This window comes from Mixophyes fleayi, chromosome 6 (genome assembly GCF_038048845.1).
Source record: "Mixophyes fleayi isolate aMixFle1 chromosome 6, aMixFle1.hap1, whole genome shotgun sequence".
Taxonomy (NCBI): Eukaryota; Metazoa; Chordata; class Amphibia; order Anura; family Limnodynastidae; genus Mixophyes; species Mixophyes fleayi.
Window position 1 is genome coordinate 95705044 of NC_134407.1, and position 22370 is coordinate 95727413.

The following is a 22370-nucleotide window of genomic DNA, read 5'->3' on the forward strand; positions in this document are numbered from 1 at the left end:
GGGGAGGTAAATTTAAAATGTGGGGACAGATTTATAGTTGGGGTAGGGCATGTCCTAGATCAACTTTAAATTTCAGTGTAGTAATAAAGCTATTAAGTATTTGTGTGCTAGATGAAAAAACAGCCAGTATTTAACTTTTGCGCAAAATAATAAACTACTTTGCACCCCTTGTATTGTAACATGGATTGTCCCAGAGAACATTTACCCATTTTTTGCCTTAATGACTCAGGCCCTCTGAGTGGTGCCAGAGCGGCTGTAACAGAGCCGTTTAAACTTCCCACCCCTCAGTCAGGTCAGTTAATTTATTCACTGCACTGAGCTGGGGGTCGGAGATTTAAAAGTGCTCCGAGTTTCCTGTTCTGATCACCTATCTATTATTTATTCACTGCACTATGCTGGGGGCGGAAGATTTAAAAGTGCTCCGAGTTTCCAGTTCTGATCACCTATCTATCATCTGTGTTCTGTGCTGAAAGCCAGCGAGGTATGTAGCGAGTAACATTACACAGCTCTCCTTATAGCAGCTCACACGATTTACTCCTGCCTGCCTCAGCATCTGAATTTGGGGAGAACACGATATTCACAAGCTGCGCTTCACAGATGGAAAACATGAGCCACTTGGTGTATGCCATTGCGTCAGGGCCTTCTGAACAACATTATGGGCCCCCGGGCAAAGCAGTGCTCCGGGGCCCCTATATATATATATATATATATATATATACAAAAAAAAAAGTGATATATATATATATATATATATATATATATATATAAATATATCACTTTTTTTTTACTTTTTTATTATACTTACCTTGCGGTCAGCTGGCGATCCGGCTCCCTCCCTGGTCTCCTCCTCCGTGCTGCGCTCCGCAATGGATGTCGGGCGTGATGACGTCACGGCCGACATGCACTGCGAGCGCCGCACGGAGGAGGAGAGCAGGGAGGTATGAGTTATGTTTTGCAGGAATCTTCTAGGAGCATGCACAGTCTTAGAAGGAGGAAAGCTCGACAGGGGTATGTCAGGAGCAAGTATTGTGTTTCGGGAAGAGGGATGTTCTGCAGGGATCTGTTGGGAGCAGGTACAGTGTTGGTGGGAGGAATACTATGCAGGGATCTGTCAGGAGGGGTTAGTATGTTGAGTGGAGGGATGTCAGCTGTGGGGAATGTTTTGGGTGGAGGGATGCTTTGCAGGGATCTTTTGGGAGCAGATACTGTTTGGTGATGAGCTATGTTCTGCAGGTATCTTCTAGTAGCAGGCACAGTCTTGGATGGAGAAATGCACTGCAGGCTTTTTTGTAGTTCTACTTTTTTATGAATTTGCTCTACTGTCTCTTTCTAAGACATGCAGGCCTAAACTACGATAAAGCTAAACTAAGAAAATGTAATATTACTGCATGTGTGTATTCCAGTGAACACACAAATCTGTGAATTAGCAGCTCCACCATTTTGTGTGTGACAGCAATATCACTGCCTTAATCGTTGTAATTTCATTGCTTTTTGGAGTTTGAGTGGAAGAGTTTCAATAGTTTCTCATTTAGTTGCTTGGCTAGGTGGCGCATGGGGGAATCCCTCAGATTCTTTCTGGGTGTGCTGATGAACCCCTCTCTGGGACTGCTGCAGGTTCTTCTGGCAAGTCACAGGTGTCTTAGAGTGGTTCCCATAGTATGGCAAGCTTCTATGGTTTGGTTGGCAGCTCATAGACTTTTGGATGAAGAGAGAAGAGATCCTGACACCTATTTATGGTTTACTGATGGGCTTCCGAAGTTAGCTAATCTCCAAGGGATTGTGTTCTGGCCAAGCATGGGGATTCATACTCTTGGACAGGTATATGTGGATAATTGTTTTGAATCATTTGATCAGTTGAGGGCTGAATTTTCATTACCTAATTCCCAATTCTTTAGGTACCTAAAAGTTTATCATGCCCTTACCTCCCAATTTGAAGGAGACATGCCACACTTGGTAGATTCCCCTCTTAAGGGTCTCCTGAGAATACTGGGACCACAAAGGGTGATTTTTGTATTTTATGCCGAGATACTACCCTAGCTGCTGCCAGAGGGCTTAGACCACCTTCGAACTAAGTGGGAGGTTGACTTGGGTGACATTTCTGAAGAGGACTGGAATCTGATGCTCAGTAGCATAAGGGTGGCCACTTCATGTCTCTTCTTCCAATCGGTACACTTTAATGTATTGCATAGAGTTTATCTCACTTCAGTGGAGCTGTACAGGATAGGTAGGCATTATAGCCCTGCCTGCCATAAATGCTACACCCTTTTTAACACCTTTTGGAATATGCTTTGGTCCTGCCCTGTTGTGTACACATTTTGGAAAGAAGTATGGAGTTGTATTTCTTCTGCAGTGACAGCAGCCCCCACACTATGCTCTAGGATTGGCCTCTTTGGCCTCACTCTGGAAGAAGATTTTAATAAACCTCAGTTTAAATATATGTTTAATCTAACTTCACTGGCCAAGTTTATTGTTGTCAGAAGCTGGATGGCATCTGAACCACCCAGTATCCATAATTGGATTGCCTTGCTAAACGATGTCTAAATGCAAAAACGTTTTATGTATGAGAGCAGAGATAATTTAAACAAATAACATAAGGTCTATGTAACTGGTATAAATCTCATTTTGTTATTAAACCTCATCAAGATGATGATGATGATGATGTGAAAATTGTAGTCTTAAGCTTTTCCATTCCATCCTTCCACATGCAGCGCTGTGCGACGGCAGCAGCACAAAAGCATCAATTATAGTTCTATATGAATAGAAGGTTACAGTATATTATTCTTTCATATCCTTTTCTGATCTCATATTTTAATGTTCTCACAATACATGCTTTGCATGGGGTTGTTTTATTTTTTTGTTTTGTTTTCTCTAGTGTAGCTAGACTAGACAGGGTTTTTGTCTCGTGTATTTGTGTTTGATAAATCTCAATAAAAGCACTTTATTTAAAAAATAATAAAAGCAGTGAATGGGTAGGGTACATAATTGTAACACAATGCCGACATTAAAAGAGCAATGCCTATTAAAAGAGCAATTTTCATGTCGGCAGGTTAAGTGCCGATATTAGCTCCGTCGCAATTATGAGCACCACCATGTGAAATATACTCCACTATATTATATCATTTTTTTTAATGTCAGATCTAGAATTCAGGAGGGAATTTGGAAGATGAATAGGAAATTAGTTGCATTATTAATTGGTTTCACACAGATGAACACAATTTAGTTTTCTGAGAATACAATTGCTCTCAGATTTATTTGTCAGTTAGCACCACTAATTTGAATATTAAGGTTTTGTGAAGCACCATTGCTTACATTCAAGTTTATGTGATAATTCATTAAAATCTTTATTTGTAATTGAAAATCAAATGTCAAAATGCATCCTTGATTTCAGCTGAAAGTGTACACTAGTATCTAAATATTTTCTTTAGACACTTTATATTAATAAATGACACTTTAGAACATGTTCTTACAGTGGGTATAGGCAGAAAGGGCAAACCAATTAAATAGCCATGACCCCCACCTAGGACTTGGCGGACCCTGGTGAGTCAGGTTACCACTAACATAACCTAAATCTGTAATTTTTTAAGTGTGTCCTGGATTCAATAGTGATATGGGACGAGCAGGGCAACAAATTTGCATAATACTGGTCTGCTTCAGAAGAATTTATATTTTTGTAGGGATAAGCAAAGTAGAGTAGGTCCAAACTAATTTCTTTTCTTGCTGCTCCATGGGGTCACAATGCAGCTCTAGGTACATGTGGACTGAATTTTAATTTAAGTATATTTAATTGGATGGCATTTGGTTAGAAAGAATTTGCTCCTGATACAAACGTTTATCATTTGTGTAGAACTTGTGTGAAGAATTTCAAAGGACTGAAAGGAAAGTTCAATGCCCTCCAAATATCAGAATATGCTCAGTCATTTTAGGAAGCTGCACTTTGTAATCTGGTCAAAATATTTTATTTCATTCAAATTGCTGTTCTGCTGTAAGTAGTCTGGCTTAAAAAAAAAAAGATCTCAGAAAACACGTTTTGTTTTGTTTTTTGTTAACCTCAGGGCTCTGGGCACATCCAGCACATGATTCAATTAGTTGTGGCAAATGAGTTTATTAACACAGTATTAGTACCATTCTGAATGTAATCTTAAATTGGATACATAACATTTTTCAGACTGTTATAAAGGTGTTGTCCATTTTTGTACCTCACCTGCTTAAAATAAACCCCCATGAAACAAATACACTTGCCCACTTCCCAAATACCAGACGACTGGTGCCAGGGTGCATCTCAGCCTTCTCATATTACCTTCACTGTTGTAGGGTAAACAAGCATACTACAAGCTGTCCCTGTTGAACTATGAAGAGCTATGGATGGACTAAGTTCTCCAAAGCCAAGAGCTATGGCATGAGGGGACTTGTTTATTGCAGTAATGCTATATTAAGCAAGTATTGTTCAAAAGTGAACAACTCATTTAAATATGGGTGTAACTGCCATAACATGTCAAATAAGAATATATATATATATATGTAGGCTTATGTATATTTAAAATTCCCAGATCTTTGTGCTGTCTCTTCTGGATTTCAATAACACAAACATCAGTGGTTTCAGCACACTCTTTCCATCTATAAGTTCTGATTGTGTCGCTTCATCTTCTTTACAATGATCTAACTCCCAAACATTGAACTACACTAGTGTCATAGGATATATGCCAACACAGTATTACACTGACTAGAATGAAGAATTTTCAATATCTAGTAAAATACCTTTTACCAGTCTAAATTAAATGAGTTAGGTAGTTTTGTGGGTTTCTACTTATATTTAAGACACAGGTCTTTGGTTACTGATTGTATTGTGAGCTTTGTGTCCAGCTCATAGAAAACTTTCTGCCCTATTTTAAGCAGAGCCCTAATAGCAAAGCCATAAAGGTATTGTAGTTATAATATAAAACAAATGTTATAATTAGATTATTTTTCGTATTTGATAAACTTGTTGTCATAGCTGAATATATAGATGAGACAGACAAATACAAATTATAGTGTGTCATAAAATAAATGGTAAACATTTTATACTACAAGTTGTCTTTAATCAGTTCTAAAGGAATTCACAAATAACTGATCGCTGCAGATTGCAGGAAATGTCGTTCCATTTCCCATTCTCCCGAATCTCCACACAGTCTTCAATGTACTTGTTGTTATTTGGCTCTCCTATATTCCAGTTGGTATATGTGATCTTGTCTCCTGAAAAGTATTTGAATGTCCCCTCTACTTGCAAATCTGAAATACCTAGGAAAGCTGTGCCTGAGTCCCCCATGGTTTGGAGTATCTGCTGCACAGCGCTGTTCTCTGCTGCATTTTTTGGTGTTGCCACATTACCGCCAGATTCTCTGCATGTCTTCTGAGCATTTTCAAAACTTTCTTTCAGGTCATTGGTTGCAAACAATTTATTCCCGGATTGTTTAACTGCATGGAAGAGCAGAACTGGAATAGGTGGAAATGGGAAGTCAGACTCAATTCATAATTAAAGGAAGCAGATATGGAAAACATCCGTAATCTATTTGTTAGCTGCTGTTGGCTATACAAGTTGCCAATGGATTCAAGGAACTCAAGACAATGTTAACTATTCTATCATGCCCAATTTGTAACAATAGCTAAAATCATTGTAAAGCAGATTACTATTATTCAGTCATATTTTTATTCCAACGTGGGAAAGTTCATGCAATATTTACAACAGAGTCATGTACTCATTTATTACAGGGTAGAAGATAGATTTGTATTGATGTGTTATTATTATATTTTCAATTATTAACATCTCAATAATTTACACAATTACTAATGAACAGATTTATTACAGTGAGAGAGAGGGTCAGAAATAAATAAACAGTATCTTACTTTTATTATACTTATTAAGGCTTGCTTGGAGTGTCTGCAATTGCCTCTCAAATGCTTTTAATTGTTCCTTGACAGCATCATCTGATGAAAAATCCTTTATTAATAATTTTCTCATACATTTTTTTTATTATTATTATTATTATTATTATTATATATAATTTGCATTGTTGAAGTAGTCAAGCCTCTACTTGTGAACAATGTGAAGTCTTAAGAGTCTATGTACCACATGATAAAGGAAAAATCCTCCAGGCTTTCAACAGAAAAACAGTCTTGTGTATAATAATTCTAATTATGTGTTTTATTCAGCATGTTTTTGTACACTGATTATGTGTTATGTACAATCAAAATGTGGCCGTTTAAGACATTTTGAACCACTGGAAGAACTTGACAATTTGGTTTGGCTGTGTATAATAGTCTTTGAATTAACTTTTAGCAGTATATTTTGCCGTGGGTATGCTAGTGCTTGTAGTTATACAAGTAGCAGAATTCCCACACTATTTAGGGCAACCTGGCTGGCTGGGACTTGTAGTTCCACAAAACAAAATGGTGTATGTTTGTTTTTTTATCGCTTATTTCGCCATTATTACCCTACACCCACTGCCCAGGGGTGTAGGAAGAGCCCTAGTGCTATCAGCACTGGGCTGGTTGTCCCTAGGGGGGGAGGGGGTGCTCGTTATTTTTGGCAGACCACACTCCCTAGGGAATCCAGCACAGCGCTGAACAGCCTGAGGTTGGTTAGTCATTATGGCAGGGGGACCCCTGCCGCGTGTCCCCCTGCTATAGTGCCTCCAACCCCGGCTGGTTTGCCTAGTGCTGGTTCAGTGAAAATAGGGGGGAATCCACGCAAATTTTTTCCACGAATTTCACTGAACCAGCAGTAGGCTGGCAGCACTAGAGTTAATAGAGAATAGAGCAGGGACCCCACGCTTTTTTTTTTTTTTTAAATCACCACAGAAAATTGGGATCGCAAATACACTGCTAGGGGAGGGGAGGGAGCAGGGGAGGAGGGATCGCAAACACAGTGCTGTGGGGAGGGAGGGGAATCAGGATAGCAAATACACTGCTGTGGGGAGAGGGGGGATCGGGATCGCAAACACAGTGCTGGGGAAGAAGGGATCACAAATACACTGCTGTGGGGAGGAATGGGGGATCGGGATCGAAAAACAAAGAGCTGGGGGGGGAAAGAATCACAAATACACTGCTGTGGGGAGGGGGGATCGGGATCAAAAAACAAAGTGCTGGGGGGGGAAAGGATCACAAATACACTGCTGTGGGGAGGGAGGGGGGATCAATCGGGATCGCAAACACAGTGCTGGGGGGAAGGAATCACAAATACACTGCTGTGGGGAGGGAGGGGGGATCGATCGGGATCGCAAACACAGTGCTGGGGGGGAAGGGATCGCAAATACACTGCTGTGGGGAGGGAGGTGGGATCGATAGGGATCGCAAACACAGTGCTGGGGGGGAAGGGATCGCAAATACACTGCTGTGGGGAGGGAGGGGGGATCGGGATCGAAAAACAAGGTGTTGGGGGGGAAAGAATCACAAACACACTAAAGATGAGCGGGCTCGGATTGTGCTAATCCGAGCCCACCCGAACAGTGCGGATCCGACGGGATCCGAGCACTGTTCGGGTATTTCCGGTGGCCAAAAAAAATCAAACCGAGGCTATGACGTCCAAGTCTCGCGTCGGATCTCGTGAGACTCGGATTGCATAAATTCGCCGCTTGCGGCCACCATCTTCATTCGGGCTCAGATCAGGGAAGAGGGAGGTTGTAGTTTAGTGGTGCTCCTGTGTCCTGTAACTCTGTCCCTCTTAATCCAGTGGTTAGTTTGTCCTGTGCTCTGTCCTGCTGAGTCCAGTGGTGCTTTTGTCCTGTGCTCTGTCCTGCTGAGTCCAGTGGTGCTTTTGTCCTGTGCTCTGTCCTGCTGAGTCCAGTGGTGCTGTGTCCTGTGCTTTGTTCTGCTAAGTCCATAGTTATTTTAAAATTTTTAAGAAATCATAAAAAAAAAAAAAAAAAATTATACAAAAATAAAAAAAAATATATAAAAAAATACAAAAATAATTTAAAAAAAATATAAAAAAATTATTTAAAAAGTATAAAAAAAAAATTCTAGTGCAATATATTCTTGCAGTCCAGAAATATTAGTACTGCAAAATTAAAATACGTTCACTGTTCTTACAGTCCAGAAATATTAGTACTGCAATATTTACCTACGTTCACTGTTCTTGCAGGCCAGAATATTAGTACTGCAATATTTACCTACGTTCACTGTTCTTGCAGTCCAGAAATATTAGTACTGCAATATTTACCTACGTTCACTGTTCTTGCAGTCCAGAAATATTAGTACTGCAAAATTAAAATACATTCACTGTTCTTGCAGTCCAGAAATATTAGTTCTGCGATATTTACCTACGTTCACTGTTCTTGCAGGCCAGAAATATTAGTACTGCAATATTTACCTACGTTCACTGTTCTTGCAGTCCAGAAATATTAGTACTGCAAAATTAAATTACGTTCACTGTTCTTGCAGTCCAGAAATATTAGTACTGCAATATTTACCTACGTTCACTGTTCTTGCAGGCCAGAAATCTTAGTACTGCAAAATTAAAATACATTCACTGTTCTTGCAGTCCAGAAATATTAATACTGCAATATTTACCTACGTTCACTGTTCTTGCAGTCCAGAAATATTAGTACTGCAATATTTACCTACGTTCACTGTTGTTGCAGGCCAGAAATCTTAGTACTGCAAAATTAAAATACATTCACTGTTCTTGCAGTCCAGAAATATTAATACTGCAATATTTACCTACGTTCACTGTTCTTGCAGTCCAGAAATATTAGTACTGCAATATTTACCTACGTTCACTGTTCTTGCAGTCCAGAAATATTAGTACTGCAAAATTAAAATACATTCACTGTTCTTGCAGTCCAGAAATATTAGTTCTGCGATATTTACCTACGTTCACTGTTCTTGCAGGCCAGAAATATTAGTACTGCAATATTTACCTACGTTCACTGTTCTTGCAGTCCAGAAATATTAGTACTGCAAAATTAAATTACGTTCACTGTTCTTGCAGTCCAGAAATATTAGTACTGCAATATTTACCTACGTTCACTGTTCTTGCAGGCCAGAAATCTTAGTACTGCAAAATTAAAATACATTCACTGTTCTTGCAGTCCAGAAATATTAATACTGCAATATTTACCTACGTTCACTGTTCTTGCAGTCCAGAAATATTAGTACTGCAATATTTACCTACGTTCACTGTTGTTGCAGTCCAGAAATCTTAGTACCGAGAGATTAAACTATAATAGGGTACAAAAATTTGAGGATAAAGTAGGAAAGATCAAGACCCACTTCCTTCTAATGCTGAAGCTCGCTGCCACTAGTCCATGACATAGACAATGAAATGCATCAACGTCGTCTGCAAGGCCGATGCCCAATCTCCTAGTAGAGGGCATGTAAAATCCAAAACCCAAAGTTCACTAAATTAGTAAAAAAAGGAAATTAAAAACATCTGAGGAGAAACGTAAACTTGCCAATATGCCATTTATGACATGGAGTGGCAAGGAACGGCTTAGGCCCTGGCCCATGTTCAGGACTAGTGGTTCAGCTTCACCCAAGGATCTAAGCCCTCCTCCCCCCCCCCCTCCAAAAAAATTAAGAGAGTTGAGCTGTCATCGACAACACAGCAAACAACTCTGCCTTCTAAACAGATGACATCATAAATCCCCAGGCGAGTCCAAGGGTGTTGGTGGTTGCGAAGCCTGACCTTCCCATCACTGTGCGGGAAGAGGTGGCTCCTTCCACCATTTGCAGCACGCCCTCTGCATATGCTGGAAGGATCACCCGCAGTGTAGATCCAGATTTGGATAATGAAGGTGTCAATGTTGTACACCGGAAGGAGGATATTGATGTAGCTGGCGCTGAGGAGAAACTTGACGAGGAGGATGCTGATGTGGTTATCGTAAATGAGCCACCAGGGGGGGAAACAGTTGTTGTCCATGGGAAGAAAAAGCCCATCGTCATGCCTGGCCAGAAGACCAAGAAATCCACCTCTTCGTTCTGGAATTATTTCTATCCCAATCCGGACAACAAATGTATGGCCATGTGTACCATATGTAAAGCTTAAATAAGCAGGGGTGAGGATCTTGGGCACCTAGGGACATCCTCCCTTATACATCACCTGAATAACCTTCATAATTCAATGTTTAGTTCAGGAACTGTGGCTAGGACCGTCAGCAGTCCAGGGACACCTAAATCCCTTGGTCCTGATGTATACACACCAGAAACACCCTCCTTGTCAATTTCCGACACAATCTCAATCAGAGATATTCCTGCAGGCCATGTCACCGGCATGACTGAGTCCTCTTCAATCCAGGATTGTTCCGGAGGATCCTGCAGCGCTACGCCTACTACTGCCGCTGCTGCTGGTAGTCAGTCATCTTTCCAGAGGGGAAGTCGTAAAACCGCTACGTCTTTCACAAAGCAATTGACCGTACAACATTCGTTTGCCATGAGCACGAAGTACGACACTAGTCATCCTATGGCAAAGCGGATAACTGCGTCAATAACAGCTATGTTGGTTTTAGACGTGAGTCTGGTGTCCGCCATCAGTGGAGTGGGATTTAGATGGTTGATGGAGGTATTGTGTCCCCGGTACCAAATCCCGTCGAGATTCCACTTCACTAGGCAGGCGATACCAAAGATGTACAGAGAAGTACGAAAAAGTGTCCTCAGTGTTCTGAAAAATGTGGTTGTACCCACTGTCCACTTAACCACGGACATGTGGAAAAGTGGCTCAGGGCAAACTAAGAACTATATGACTGTGACAGCCCACTGGGTAGATGCATCGCCTTCCGCAGCAACAGCAGCAGCAGCATCAGTAGCAGCATCTCCACAACGATTGTTCATTCCAAGGCAGGCAACTTGTGTATCACCGGTTTTAATAAGAGGCACAACGCTGACAACCTCTTAGAGAAACTGAGGGAAATAATCTTGCAGTGGCTTACCCCACTTAGATACTCCTGGGGATTTGTGGTGTCAGACAATGCCAGTAACATTGTGCGGGCATTACATATGGGCAATTTCCAGCATGTCCCATGTTTTGCCCACACAATAAATTTGGTGGTGCAGCATTACCTGAAGAGTGACAGGGGTGTGCAGGATATGCTTGCGGTGGCCCGTAAAATTGCTGGACACTTTCGGCATTCTGCCACTACCTACCGTAGAGTCGAGCAACATCAAAAAAGTCTGAACCTGCCCTGCCATCACCTCAAACAAGAGGTTGTGACGCGCTGGAACTCCACCCTCTATATGCTGCAGAGGATGGAGGAGCATCAAAAGGCCATTCAAGCCTACACAGCCACCTACGACATAGTTAAAGGAGTGGGGATGCGCCTGAGTCAAGCGCAGTGGAGACTGATTTCCGTGTTGTGCAAGGTTCTCCAGCCGTTTGAACTTGCCACACGAGAAGTCAGTTCCGACACTGCCAGCTTGAGTCAAGTGATTCCCCTGATCAGGCTGTTGCAGAAGCAGCTGGAGAAAGTGAGGGAGGAGCTGGTAAACCATTGCGATTCCACCAAACATGTAGCTCTTGTGGATGAAGCCCTTCGTATGCTTTGCCAGGATCTGAGGGTGGTCACTCTTTTAAAGTCAGAGGAATACATTCTGGCCACCGTGCTCGATCCTCGGTTTAAAGCGTATGTTGTGTCTCTGTTTCCGGCGGACACAACTCTACAGCGGTGCAAAGACCTGCTGGTCAGGACATTGTCCTCTGAAGAGGACCGTGACATGCCAACAGCTCCTCCTTCATTTTCTTCCACACCTGTGGCTGCGAGGAAACAGCTGAGATTTCCGAAACGGGGATGCAGACAACATCTGGTCCGGACTGAAGGACCTGCCAACCATTGCAGACATGTCTACTGTCGCTGCATTGGATGCTGTCACAATTGAAAAAATGGTGGAGGATTACTTTGCTGACACCATCCAAGTAGACATGTCAGACAGTCCATATTCTTACTGGCAGGAAAAAAAGGCAGTTTGGAAGCCCCTGTACAAACTGGCTCTATTTTACCTGAGTTGTCCCCCCTCCAGTGTGTACTCAGAAAGAGTTTTTAGTGCAGCGGGGAACCTGGTCAGTGAGCGGCGAAGGAGGTTGCTTCCGCAGAACGTTGAGAAGATGATGTTCATAAAAATGAATTATCAATTCTTGAATCAAAACCAGCACTGGCCTCCAGAGACTACAGAGGGACCTGTGATTGTGGAGTCCAGCGGGGACGAATTGATAATGTGTGAGGATGAGGAAGTACACACTGAAGGGGGCGAAGAATCAGAGGATGAGGATGAGGACGACATCTTGCCTCAGTAGAACCAGTTTAGTTTGTACAGGGAGAGATGAATAGCTTTTTTTGTGTGGGGGCCCAAACAAACCAATCATTTCAGCCACAGTTGTTTGGTAGGCCCTGTCGCTGAAATGATTGGTTTGTTAAAGTGTGCATGTCCTATTTCAACAACATAAGGGTGTGTGGGAGGGCCCAAGGACAATTCCATCTTGCACCTCTTTTTTTTCTTTGCCAGCTCGTTTGTGGGGGTCCAAACAAACCAACCATTTCAGCCACAGTTTTGTAGGCCCTGTCGCTGAAATGATTGGTTTGTTAAAGTGCGCATGTCCTATTTCAACAACATAAGGGTGGGTGGGAGGGCCCAAGGACAATTCCATCTTGCACCTCTTTTTTTGGCATTATGTGCTCTTTAGGGCCTAGTTTTTCAAACTGCCATCCTGTTTGCCACTGCAGTGCCACTACTAGATGGGCCACGTGTTTGTGCTGCCCACTTGTGCCGCTTAGCTTAGACATCCAGCTACCTCGGTGCAACCTTTTGGCCTTAAAACAATATTGAGAGGTGTGAGGTGTTTAGAATAGACTGGAAATTAGTGGAAATGATTGTTATTGAATGTTATTGAGGTTTATAATAGCGTAGGAGTGAAAAACCAAAGAAAAAAACAGTTTTTTTTGCACTTTTTATGCTTTTTTAAAAAAAAAGTCAGAACCCAAAACCCTAAATCAGAACCAAAACCTTAAGTCGGGTGTTTTAGCAAAACAAATCAGAACCAAAAACCTCAAGCTAATCAGAACCCAAAACACAAAACACTAAAAGTGGCCGGTTCACACCCTTAAAACACACTGCTGTGGGGGAGAGGGGGGATTGGGATCACATATGCAGTGCTGGGGGGGCAGGGATCACAAATACACTGCTGTGGGGAAGGAGGGGGGATCGGGATCGAAAAACAAAGTGCTGGGGGGGAAAGAATCACAAATACACTGCTGTGGGGAGGGAAGGGGGATCGGGATCGAAAAACAAAGTGCTGGGGGGGAGAAAAGGATCACAAATACACTGCTGTGGGGAGGGAGGGGGGATCAGGATCACAAACACAGTGCTGGGGGGGAAGGGATCACAAATACACTGCTGTGGGGAGGGAGGGGGGTATCGGGATCCAAAAACAAAGTGCTGGGGGGGAAAGGATCACAAATACACTGCTGTGGGAAGGGAGGGGGGATAAGCATCGCGAACACAGTGCTGGGGGGGAAGGGATCACAAATACACTGCTGTGGAGAGGGAGAGGGATCAGGATCGCAAATACACTGCTGTAGGGAGGGAGGGGGGATCGGGATCGAAAAACAAAGTGCTGGGGGGAAAGAATCACAAATACACTGCTGTGGGTAGAGAGGGGGGATCGGGATCGAAAAGCAAATTGCTGGGGGGTGGGGGGAAGAATCACAAATACACTGCTGTGGGGAGGGAGGGAGGGGGGATTGGGATCGCAAACACAGTGCTGGTGGGAAGGGATCGTAAATACACTGCTGTGGGGAGGGAGGGGGGATCGGGATCACAAACACAGTGCTGGGGTGCAAGGGATCACAAATACACTGCTGTGGGGAAGGAGGTTGATCGTGATCGCAAACACAGTGCTGGGGGGGAAGGAATCACAAGTACACTGCTGTGGGGAGGGAGGGGGGGAGGGATGTTTTTTTTAAAATCACCGCAGAAAACCTCAAAGCACTTTTAAATTTCCTGTCCCCCAGCTCAGTGCAGTGAATAAATTAACTGACATCACTGAGGGGCGGGAAGTTTAGGGCTCTGTAACACAGGTCTGGCACCGCTCGGAGAGATTATTAAACTGTGAAATGAGCGTGGTGCTAGGGCTAATACTAGTACAGTGTGCCCCCCTCAGCCCCAAAACACCAACCATCCCCCATGTACCCAATAAATATGGCTAAATTCTCCTGCTTACAGAAGAAAATTTCTTAGCGAGAGGGTCAGTCAGCCATATTTGTACTCTCAAGTGAAGCCACTTTCAGTACACCCAGCACACACCTCTATCTGACATGCGCAACATTGTGAAATCCCCTATCTTTAAAATGGATCATATTTTACCAAATTGTAAAAAAAACTGTAACTTTGTCAAACTTGTGAACCCTCAAAGACACTCCTCAGCCCTATTAACTTTCAAACAAAACTTACTGCATGTCTTTAAACGCCCTGTACACCGAGTTACGCTGTCCCAAAAAAAACAGGAAAACAGCGACTTTTGCAAAACAGGAAGTGAAAAAAAAAAGACGAGATTTTGAAATTTAGATTATTCCTAAATTGTCATTTTTTATTCTTTTTTTCTGAAATTTGGCATGCGGCACCTGTGGACAGTTCTCCATTCGCATGCCAAATTTCAGCTTAATAGCTTTAACACATTTTAAAATGTAAACCCTCAAACACCATGCCCCCCCTCTCACAGATTTCCAATGGCAAAATGTGGTTTTATAGATGCAACCTTAATATAAGGGCACGACTATGCCCTTATAATACACATATTTACATACACACACATATATATATATATATATATATATATATATATATATATACATATATATACACACAAATACATATATATATATTGTGGCAAGAGCCCGCTACTGCAGAAGCACACGCGAACAACTTCTTCCGTTTTCTGGAACTTTATTGTCAGGATGGTAAATGTTTTGACACCGTATACTTGCACAGCAATCATAGAGACCCTAAACGCTAGCTATACATAGACCAGCTCTCTCTCAGGACCAGCCAGCTTTCCCAGCGTTGGTCACAGTGAACAAATGACACAAACAAGCTTTTATACATGATACTCCTCCACCAGCCTTAGCTTGATGGACAGGTGACACACCCACCTTCTCTTTAAGAGAAAACACCCATCACTGGCTCTGTTTGACTAACAGACACACCCTGTCTGTTTGCTGGGAGGAAGCAGCCTTCAAATCATGTAAGTTAACCAACTTTAAACTACACATAAGTCTTTACTTGGTTTAACCTGAATCTAGGTGCATAACTGCGCCAATGTCTTACTCTGCTTGTATGTTTTCTTTGCATCTTGTCAGATAAATGCCTCCCTTTGTTACAATATATATATATATATATATATATATATATATATATATATATATACATATATATATATATATATATATACACAAACATATATATATATATATATATATATATATATATATATATATATAAAGGAATAAAGGAAACATGGCGCCACATAGTGTATTACCACAATAAAAATAGATAATGTAATGAGAGAGAATAAGGTGTGATGAGTCAGATACACACTCAAAAATTGTAACTTCTCTCCAATAAGACTGATGAAACCGAAAGGGTGATTAGATATATGCAAGAGTGACAGCACACTATGTTCAATGCCACCAATTAAATCACCAATAACCATATATCTGCATACCAGATGGTAGAACCAGAAGATGTAAGAATCAGTTGAATAACTCCAAAGCTGTGCAGATGTTACCAGTAACGTCACTCGTCCAAGTGTATAATTTCGTTAGGACTGGAACCTCAGCATCATAGGAGCAATATAAAAAAACTCATATAGTGTAATGTTGTAAAAATCAGATTTTACTAATAAAATAGTAAGTATCACACTAACATAAAAACACAAGGTAACAAACATATACTGGTATCTTTAGGTACTCATCTGGGATGTATTCAGAGATGTATGCATAGATATCAATCAGCTCATATGTAGATCTCTGCAGCGCTCCCACCACGCTAGTACCACGATATCCAAACAGAAAATAGAAAGGTCCTTAGACACTCCTCAACGCGTTTCGTCTGGTTAGATGTTCAGACTTCATCAGGAGGCAAAAATAGTATGATAAAGAAGCTAGAATCTCCAGCGCTTTTTAAATGATGTCAGCGCCATCTTGGACATGCGCAGTAGCATCTATGACGCGCGCATTGCTTCAATCACATGATTGATTCATCAGTCACATGGTTACCTCTAGTGATGAACACCAGAGACTAGAGGATAATTGTTATAATAAAACCATGTCCTCGTTGTGGCATCCGAAAATAGTTAATGATACAGCTTGGAAAGAATACAAACAACAATGACTGATCTCCTAAATAGCAAAATCTCAAGAGTAAATATACATATAGGAAAACATAATACAGTACAAGTATAATACCCATCATAAATTAGTATATGAGAAGTGGGTCATTAGTAAGAATCATTGTGGTCCACTAATGAATAAAAAACTGCACATACATGAAATATACCAATTAACATAACTTGGCACCAAGACCAATACTGGCTAATCAGCAGTATTCTATATGCAATTTGAAAAAACACTGTATATTACATATGTGCAAGACTAATGGAAGTAATAGAGGAATAAAAATTCATCTAAGATAAAAAGAATACATATTCTTCATATGCAATGTGACAAAGAATACAGGTATAAAACCCACCATATTAATACATGAGTAATAATATTAAGAATGATATTAATACTAAACCCTGTTAATAGAATATAAGTAAAGGTGCTATCAGACACATAATAGCTAACAATGACTATACATATATTCCACGTGCAAAATGTGCAATTGTAAATATTTCTAAGAGAAAACCTCAAAACCCAACTAGGTATGAACCATGCCATCAATGAGACAATGGCACACGTAATATAAATGTACATAAGAATATAAAATAATAAAAAAGAGAGAGAAGTAACACCACACATCTAATGACCATAATCTAAACTAATTAGAGTGAGATCCTGACAATAATGAAGTAAAAACACCAGAAAAAGACAAATACTACAATGGTTACAACGTACACTTCCTTTGGTACTTAAAAAGGAAGAAGGGGTGGCGGTAGCAGGATGTTCTCTGAGTCTGCTCGGCGCCAGAATGTCTTTCAGATTACAACCTTTTTTTGTTGTAACCATTGTAGTATTTGTAAGTATTCGCCCCCCCATCAGTAAATTCTTTTATGATTCAAGTAACAGTGTGAAGTTTCAGGTTAAAGGACTTTTTAATTGCCTGTCGTCTTCGGTCATCTATCTCCTTGAATGTGATTGTGGTCTTAAGTATGTTGGTAAGACCAAGAGATTTTTGAAAATCCGCATACAAGAGCATGTCAGAAACAGAAAAAATAGGGTTCTTAGTCACTCTGTGTCTAAACATTTTGCAGAGAGACATCAGGCAGATCCCTTATCCATTAAGTTTATGGCTATAGAGAAGGTCGAACTAGGACCAAGAGGTGGTGACCTACAGAGGAAACTGTCCCAGAGAGAAATGTACTGGATTTTTACATTGAATACACTTACCCCTTTTGGGCTTAATGACAGCTACGAGATAGCCCCATTTTTATGAGTCTTTTTCTGGTGTTTTTACTTCATTATTGTCAGGATCTCACTCTAATTAGTTTAGATTATGGTCATTAGATGTGTGGTGTTACTTTTCTCTCTTTTTTATTATTTTATATTCTTATGTACATTTATATTACGTGTGCCATTGTCTCATTGATGGCATGGTTCATACCTAGTTGGGTTTTGAGGTTTTCTCTTAGAAATATTTACAATTGCACATTTTGCACGTGGAATATATGTATAGTCATTGTTAGCTATTATGTGTCTGATAGCACCTTTACTTATATTCTATTAACAGGGTGTAGTATTAATATCATTCTTAATATTATTACTCATGTATTAATATGGTGGGTTTTATACCTGTATTCTTTGTCACATTGCATATGAAGAATATGTATTCTTTTTATCTTAGATGTATTTTTATTCCTCTATTACTTCCATTAGTCTTGCATATATGTAATATACAGTGTTTTTTCAAATTGCATATAGAATACTGCTGATTAGCCAGTATTGGTCTTGGTGCTGAGTTATGTTAATTGGTATATTTCATGTATGTGCAGTTTTTTATTTATTAGTGGACCACAATGATTCTTACTAATGACCCACTTCTCATATACTAATTTATGATGGGTATTATACTTGTACTGTATTATGTTTTCCTATATGTATATTTACTCTTGAGATTTTGCTATTTAGGAGATTAGTCATTGTTGTTTGTATTCTTTCCAAGCTGTATTATTAACTATTTTCGGATGCCACAACGAGGACATGGTTTTATTATAGCAATTATCCTCTAGTCTCTGGTGTTCATCACTAGAGGTAACCATGTGACTGATGAATCAATCATGTGATTGAAGCAATGCGCGCGTCATAGACGCTACTGCGCATATCCAAGATGGCGCTGACATCATTTAAAAAGCACTGGAAATTCTAGCTTCTTTATCATACTATTTTTGCCTCCTGATGAAGTCTGAACATCTAACCAGACGAAACGCGTTGAGGGGTGTCTAAGGACCTTTCTATTTTCTGTTTGGATATCGTGGTACTAGCGTGGTGGGAGCGCTGCAGAGATCTACATATAAGCTGATTGATATCTATGCATACATCTCTAAATACATCCCAGATGAGTACCTAAAGATACCAATATATGTTTGTTACCTTGTGTTTTTATGTAAGTGTGATACTTACTATTTTATTAGTAAAATCTGATTTTTACAACATTACACTATATGAGTTTTTTTATATTGCTCCTATGATGCTGAGGTTCCAGTCCTAACGAAATTATACACTTGGACGAGTGTCGTTACTGGTAACATCTGCACAGCTTTGGAGTTATCCATTCAACTGATTCTTACATCTTCTGGTTCTACCATCTGGTACGCAGATATATGGTTATTGGTGATTTCATTGGTGGCATTGAACATAGTGTGCTGTCACTCTTGCATATATCTAATCACCCTTTCAGTTTCATCAGTCTTATTGGAGAGAAGTTACAATTTTTGAGTGTGTATCTGACTCATCACACCTTATTCTCTCTCATTACATTATCTATTTTTATTGTGGTAATACACTATGTGGCGCCGTGTTTCCTTTATTCCTTTATAGATTTTCCAGACTCACCACCTGTATTGGAACTGGCTGCCTCCTGTACATTGGACTTTGGGTGTAATTATCCCGCCTAGTTACTGTACACTGAATAGGGTTACGCGCCCCCTTTTATGTGGTATCTGTTGTCTGCATTAACATATATATATATATATATTGATAGCTATACGTATATATACATATACATATATATAAATATTTATTTATTTAATATTCCATTTTTAACATTACAAATAATTTTACAATCTAAATTGACTAACATCACAAATTACAATATGTCTGTCTAATTGATATATATCTCTATTGTCCATATTTAATTTACGCTTATCTAATTAATACAGCAAACATCCATTGCTTGTGGCACATGACATTTTGCATGTTAGTGTTAAGTTGTGAAATACATCTGAAAATACAGGTTTTGCTTTTCTACATTCCAAGCTTAGTTTACTGCTAAGTTATGTTTTTGTTGCTTTTTTCAACTTTATTTACGTCAAAAATGTAAAAATCACGGTAATTGCACTTGATTTATTCCATTAATGCTTTGCTACTTAGTAACAGAATAAAATAGTTATCAATTTCTACATGATCTGTTTATAAAGCATATTGATTTATTCCCCAAAAAGATTGAGCTTTTAAAAGGTAATTTCACTAATAGTTATGATTATCATTTTCAGTAAATACCTTGATTTCCTTTCTCTCCTTTGTTCCCCTTCAAACCTGGAGTACCAACTCCAGTGGCTCCTGTGGATCCTTTGTCGCCTTTACTTCCAGTTGGACCTAAGAATAGGCATGGTATACAAATGATTTGTCAGGTTATGTTTAATAAAAAGTAGTTTGTGGCAATTTAAAAAAAGAATACTATGGTAAAGTTGTTTGTAATAAAATTAGCTTACTACCACATCCAGATGGTTCCTGTTTTACACTTATTAATATAATCATTCATTGTTTTGCAGCTAGTTGATCTCTGGAAAAATGATTATTAACCAGCAACACTGGAGTGCATATTGAGGCATGTGTAACACATATCAAATTCATAGCATTCATATGCATTTTTACATACAGCTTTGTACGCAAATGCAACAACAGTGGTTCACCAGTCTATTGCTGGTGATGGAAGAATATAGGAGCAGCATGACAAAAGTTATAATTAATTATACAAATATATATATGTAATAAACACTAAAAAAACAACAACTATTCAGTTGATGAAAAAAATTCCATTAAAATATACATTTTATGCTGTAATAATATAAAGAGAAGAAGAAATACATAGAAATAATAGGGAATAATAAAAGGGTAAGATTTTGCATGGCCTAGGTGGGATTAACTGTTGAGAACAAACTGAGTCTTTTCAGGTAGCAAATCTGAGAGCTGAGGTCTGAGAGCTGGTTAATGATAAAAGTATAAATGGTAAAAAATAAGCAATGGTAGTGTAAGAAGTCAATGAGAAATTGTATGTGAAAAAGAAATTAAATAATGATATGTTAAATATAGTTATGTTTGACAACATAATTTTCCTGCAATATAGATACTGAATACAAGTGTATAAAAATATCATATTGAAAATGAAAAAGCATGTAGAAATGTTGCAATTTAGAAAAAAATAGAATTTCATTAATATGGAAAAGATATAACAATAGAAAAAATTAGATAAATAGATATATAAATATTGAAATAAAAACGTGGTACAAGCTATTGTAGTGGCAGTATGGTAGTGGTGTATATATATCTATCTATAATATAAATGTCTAGTGGCGTGTGTTAGTCTGTCTGTGTGTGTGTGTTGAAAAAATAAAACCAAGCTGCAGCGCCACCTGGGGGGCGGAGTTATACACTGACCTACTAAATTCTTAGTGTGTGTGGAAAAAAAATTCAGAAAGGGCTGAAATTTGGTATACTAATATGTTTTTAATTTGTTAATTTAATTTGTTAAAAGTGTTTATAAAGATTTTAAAAAAAATATATATATATTTCTTGAAGGAGAAGTGACAGTTGGGAGTGGTTGGTGGTTGTCGGGGGTGACAGTGGGGAGTGGTTGGTGGTTGCCGGGGGTGACAGAGTGAGAGGAGTGTGATACTCAGGACCGCTGAGAGAGATCCCTGTGTCTGGATAGACATCTGGATAGATGTGGCGATGAAAATTAAGGATTAGGTGATGGAGAAGAATGATGAGGTGGTGACATGTGGACAAAACCACGCTAAAAAAGGGCGCTTACATCGTGAAGTAACGCTCTTCCCCTGAGGATGCCTGGACTATGGCCCAAATGCATGACAAGAACCTTTTTAACACCTTAAGTAGCTTGATTTGACTAGAATGCATGAGTATCATGCACGGGTTAACTTGTATATATATATATATATATATATATATATACATATATAAATATACACGTATATATACATATACATATATATAAATATTTATATATATTTAACTGCGCTCTCCAGCTACTCTGCTCACCTCCTCTCGGTCCCTCTGCCCTCTGTCTCCTCTCGCTTCTCCCCGCTCCCCTCAGTGACTCTCAACCTGTCATCTGTGCCCACCCTCTTGGGCCATAGTTACCTGCCTATACTCACTTTTCCCCTCCCTCCCTCTCTTTCATGCTGTGCCTGAGCCCCCAGAGTTATAGTGCTGTGGAGGCGGGTATTTATTGATTCCAAAACTCGCAAGATCCGACATCCAACAACGTCAGAATGACGTTTTGCCTCGTTTTGGAATCCGAATAGGCGCAAGAGTACTCGGAACCCCAAAGTTCGGGTGGGTTCGGTTTTAAGGAAACCGAGCCCGCCCATCTCTAATATATATGTATATACATATATGTATATATATATATATATATATATATATATATATATATACACATATACACACATATATATATATATCTATAATATAAATACTTAGTGGCGTGTGTTAGTCTGTCTGTGTGTGTGTGTGTGTGTGTAAAAAATAAAACCAAGCTGCAGCGCCACCTGCAGGGCGGAGTTATACACTGACCTACTAAATTCTTAGTGTGTGTGGGAAAAAAAATTCAGAAAGGGCTGAAATTTGGTATACTAAGATGTTTTTAATTTGTTAATTTAATTTGTTAATTGTTAAAAGTGTTTATAAAGATTTAAAAAAAATATATATATATTTCTTGAAGGAGTAGTGACA

At 39.6% G+C, this 22370-nt stretch overlaps 1 protein-coding gene across 3 annotated transcripts in view; it reads right to left on the minus strand.

The window, feature by feature from the left end:
• Positions 1–4086: 4086 nt before the first annotated feature.
• Positions 4087–22370, minus strand: part of LOC142161440 (uncharacterized) — a 174611-nt gene continuing 156327 nt past the window's right edge. For 2 of the 3 annotated variants that reach the window (XM_075217049.1, XM_075217052.1), the window contains 3 exons: positions 19896–19991; positions 5881–5961; positions 4087–5469 (listed from right to left, as the gene is read on the minus strand). In XM_075217049.1, the coding sequence (XP_075073150.1) occupies positions 5084–5469; positions 5881–5961; positions 19896–19991 (563 nt within the window). In that variant the 3' untranslated portion in view covers positions 4087–5083. The remainder of the gene's footprint in view (positions 5470–5880; positions 5962–19895; positions 19992–22370) is intronic. The other variant, XM_075217051.1, reaches the window with a different exon arrangement.